The sequence below is a fragment of the Limulus polyphemus genome, unplaced genomic scaffold (assembly GCF_000517525.1).
Source record: "Limulus polyphemus unplaced genomic scaffold, Limulus_polyphemus-2.1.2 Scaffold116, whole genome shotgun sequence".
In the NCBI taxonomy this organism is placed as follows: domain Eukaryota; kingdom Metazoa; phylum Arthropoda; class Merostomata; order Xiphosura; family Limulidae; genus Limulus; species Limulus polyphemus.
In genome coordinates, this window is record NW_013665726.1 from 57,918 (window position 1) to 62,778 (window position 4,861).

The 4,861-nt window shown below is 32.3% G+C and overlaps 1 protein-coding gene across 3 annotated transcripts in view; it reads left to right on the forward strand.

Annotated features, from left to right (window-relative positions):
* Nucleotides 1–4,861, forward strand: part of LOC106471941 (cartilage oligomeric matrix protein-like) — an 80,437-nt gene that overhangs the window by 37,537 nt on the left and 38,039 nt on the right. For all 3 annotated transcript variants that reach the window (XM_022401313.1, XM_013932568.2, XM_022401320.1), the window contains 2 exons: nt 3,116–3,193; nt 4,041–4,193. In XM_022401313.1, coding sequence (XP_022257021.1) covers nt 3,116–3,193; nt 4,041–4,193 — 231 coding nt within the window. The remainder of the gene's footprint in view (nt 1–3,115; nt 3,194–4,040; nt 4,194–4,861) is intronic.

A 4,861-nucleotide genomic window follows, 5' to 3' on the forward strand; every position in this document is an offset into this window, starting at 1 on the left:
CAAACAAAGAAACAAACTATACAAGTATTATATGAATTATACCATGAAAGTAGAATATAGATTCCATTAAGAATTATGATTAACGATATTTGACCCCTGCTAATAGCATTACTAACAAGTGTATCTGTTTTAGCTATTTGAATAATGAGCCTGATTTGGGGATGTAATTACAATAAAGTTTCAATTAATGAGATAATATATACGTACCCAGAAATTCAAGTAAAATAATCAAACTGAAGTAATCTCGTAAAGAAAAGAAAAAACCTAAATGCCTAATGTTACTTTAACATCCATAGCGCTGTTTACCGATAAAACGAAACTAACCAGATATTTAACCATTAAAAAGCTTCTTAGCAGTAATACTTATAGAAGAATAATGGAAAATAAGCCTACTACTCTAGCTAAGCAGAAGAATAGCTTCTATCATAAACAAACCAATTTAAATCTTCTGCTGTGTAATTAACCTTACTAACCGTGGAATCTCTTTCGAAATGCTTTCCTAATGAGAAATCTAATGCTTTTAATACAGCTATGAAATTATCTGTTCAATCGAAAGCGAACAAAATAAGCTTCTTGTTCTCTTATATTCGTTAGCGTAAACATCTCTGGGTCGGAAATTTGATGAAGAAAATGACTGTTATCGTTAATTTGCTTGAGCCATTGTAAATTACTTCTGAATTTTGCATCATACTCAGAACAAATAAGAGCTTTTTTGAAAAACAAATAATTGCTGAGGTGGTTATCCTAATTAAGTAGCCATTTCAAACTATTTATCAGGCTCTTGGCTTAGCTCAAGGTAATTCTTGACATTTCCATTAAGTATGAGAAGCTACAATTTGAATGTTTTACATATACGAAAGGAAATTTTGCTTGGATAAACCATCTGAATTAATTCATCATAAAATTATTGTAAAAACACTCATACTTATAACAAACAAATACGACCTCAATCTTACTCTTCCAGATCTTGAGGTTTTTCTTTGAAAATTCCTATTTTATCTCAAGACAGTGACGTCAGGGAAGTAGTGATTTACGTGTTGTATTCAGTATGTTTGCATAGCTAGCTACATTTGTATTGACATTTTAGTTTGCCCAAAGAAGCTCAGTGCTTACAATAAATAATGTATGGGTTGTTTCCACTTCGACCATGAAATGGTATGTCACTTTTATTGTTTTCCAAAAAAGTTTCTGTACCTGTTTATTCTTCATATTTATAAAATTTCTAGTGAAATGTAACCTGAGCACTTAATATTTTAAACTGAGACTAGAAGATTGTATAAAATGTTTATTCTCATATGTTCACTTTAGAAAATCGTCTCCCAGTGGGTGAGTAGTGAGTTTACGGACAGTTTAAATCCGTGGTTCGATTCTCCGTGCTAGACAGATTGCAGATACCCCATTGTGTAGCTTTGCACCATAAAACAACAGTAACAAAATTTAAGAATTCAGCTCAGATACCAAAAAGAATATTTACTTAGAGATAAAATTTTGGAATCTTATCTGATATTCACAACATAGTGCACCAATAAATTCTTAGATTGTGAGTTTAAGTAGTTTTGGAATTCAATAATATATATATAATAATATAAACATAAAGAACAAAATATTTCATAATAGTATGGCAAAACATGATATGCCGTATTGGTCATTTAGTTTTCTGCCAGGTTTCACTAAAACGTGTGTCCACTGAGGGGAAACGAATCCCTTCTTTTAGCGTCGTAAATCCGAAGACTTACCGCTCTCCCAACGGGGGACGTTTCACTAAACATTATATTATGCAATATGATTGTGTTCGCGTTAGGTACTTGGAACTACAGGCTATTATATTTCTCTTTTCATACAAAAAGGAATTTTCTACAAGAATATCAGATGAGATGCATTTTGAAATTTATCTGTGAAAACAGCGATACTGCTAGTTACTATAAAGTTGTGGCAATCAGATGTTAATCGTTGTAATGTTTAATACGATCACTTAAATCTGTGTATTAATTAATTACTATTTTTAATTGCTATATACTAATTACTAACTAGTTTTGATCCTACGTTTCTGCAGTTGACCTGCTGCCTTTTTTTCAGAGCAATTTTAAGAAGGGCGAATTCTTTGATAGTAAGAGAAAGGATTCGATCCCGGGTCTTCTTCGTAGAGAAAAGATGGCGTGCTATCTACTCTCTGAAGGGTTTCCCGTCTTAGGAATAGAATCATTTAACTTATTTTAATTATTTTAAGAAGAATGTCCATGTTTTGTTGACTTCTATAGTAGATTGACCGAGTATGTGATTAGTTAGGTGGATGTAGAAAGTTTATTTTGTCGTTTTATTTTTCTCGTGTTTCTTATCCTGGTATTTTAGCATCATTCTAATGTTTTGCTTGGTCTTGTTCTTTGTTGTTATGGGCTGTTGTATATAATTCGATATTACAGTCTTATGTGTCTATTATGTTCGTGAATTCTAACTTCATTTTTGTTTTTCCAGTATATTGGAGTCCACATTCATAAGGAATGTTACCAATAGTGATTTCACTCTCCACTTGGTCTTTATTGATTAAAATAATAACTAACTCATAATTAGATTTAAATGATTGTATAGGCTACAGTAACCATAACAACGAGCGATCTTGATGTTGAAACACTGAACTTTCAAATTATATTGAAAACAAATACAAGGTTTCTGATAATTAATACAAAGCATTTGCACCCTAAATAACCTAATATATTACACGTAAATATTTCTAAACTTTACATTATATCCTTACAAGTGGTAAATTTATTTGGTTCCATCAGATTACCGTTATAGGGCGTTCTTTTATTTATATCACATATCATTTTTTACTGTCTGGCTATGCATGTTTGAAAACTCAGAAAGCTGTAATCTTCAGGGTGGGTGAACAAAATAACTTAACTAAACCAAAGTGTATTCCAAGTTAGGTTATCCGTGACTGAACAACTTCTGCTCTTTCTTAAAATCGTCTTTTAGATGAGTAACGGTATAGTAGGATAGAAACAATCTTTCAAAAGTATATGAACAGGATTGATGTAAATAAGTAGACATGAAAAAAATAGCTACAAGTAGTAAATAGTATTCTATTTCACTTTATTAACCGTGATTTATTTTTCAGCATTGTTTGGACATCAACGAATGTGAGGACGGAAATAACGGCGGTTGTGTGGAACACTCCCTGTGTATCAATACTGAGGTAACACTTGTCCAGCTGATATCAAAAACGATTAAAGTATGTAATATTAATTTCCAATTAGAACAAGCTACCTACTTAAAGCGGAACAAAAATCAGCCGGGTAATAAATATAACAAATTAAATCTATGTTCTTAATTATAAAGATTAGAATTCATTGTTTCATCAGTTGGGTACTCTCGCTGTTAACGATATTTTCGGCCGTAATCCCAATAATTGTTCCCGAGGTTCGGCCACGCCGGGAGATTTAGGTTAGTTCTAAGCTAACACTACGATCTCTATAATAAGAGTATAAGTGATAAAATTTGTAGTCAAGCACAAAGCTACACAAAGAACTGTCTGTGCTCTGCCCACCAAGGGTATCGAAACCCGGTATTTAGCGTTGTAAGTCCACAGACATACCGCTGTCCACTACGGGACTAAAATGAAAAATAATTTTATTTAATGTTATTTATTAAATAATTTTAAAAATAAATATATTTTACTTTCTAACAAATACTATTTATTACATTTACTAATAGTAAATATTATTAAGCACTCTAATGGTAGTTCTTCTGGAGTAAGATACGTACTGGTAATTAAATGGTTGACCACCAGGTGGATAATTATTCAGATTTATTCATTCATATCCTCTCGTTCTCTATAGTCAAAAGCAAAGCAAGACAATTTTAAGGATTAGAAATTTCGTCATTGAGTGAGTGACCGACTGTGTTACGCTACAAAAATAGCTATCTATTTAAAGATTTGTCTCTAAATATATTTCTTAGATTTTATAAGAAACTGGAAAAAAGCTGCTCCTGTCTTTAAAAAACAACAACATTTTTTCACTATTACAACCCTATGTTCCTAGGGCTCTTTCACGTGTGGAGAATGTGTCGATGGTTTTATTGGCAACCAAACGTCTGGTTGTGTTTCTCATCCCGGAAGATGTCCAGATGGAACAACTTGTGACTGGAATGCGGTTTGCGAGTTGCAGCGTGGCTTAAACTCTTACTCTTGCAGGGTATGTGAGATTACGGCTTTCGTTTGATGTAAAATGTATTCCAATATAGAGCAGTAGCTCATTCATTATATCTGGCTGTCTCTGTTTTCCAGTTGTTAGGCTAGAAGACTTACAAATTCAAACTTACGACACAACGCTCCCTTTTTGGGATATTTTTTTAATAAACAAAATAAAATTGGCATGTACATCAGACGCTACAGAAACACCAGTGTCAAGACATGAACTCAGTTTCAATGCAAAACGTACTATTCATGTTAAATAATCCTGCTTTCCAAGGGAAATGAAGATTATGTTTATGTTCAAAAACAACCACAGGGATTTAAATAAAGATCAGAACCGAACGAATATTTAAAATTTCTCTACAACATTTTATGTTTATATATCACATTATAATTGTGCACTGTACTATAAAGTATTTGTAAAGCAGGGATCTGCACAACGATTTATTACAACTGTGCACTGTACTATAAAGTAGTTGTAAAGCAGGGATCTACACAACGATTTTATTACAACTGTACACTGTACTATAAAGTATTTTAATGCAGAGATCTACACAACGATTTCATTACAATTGTACATTGTACTATAAAGTATTTGTAAAGCAGGGATCTACACAACGATTTCATTACAATTGTACATTGTACTATAAAGTATTTGTAAAGCAGGGA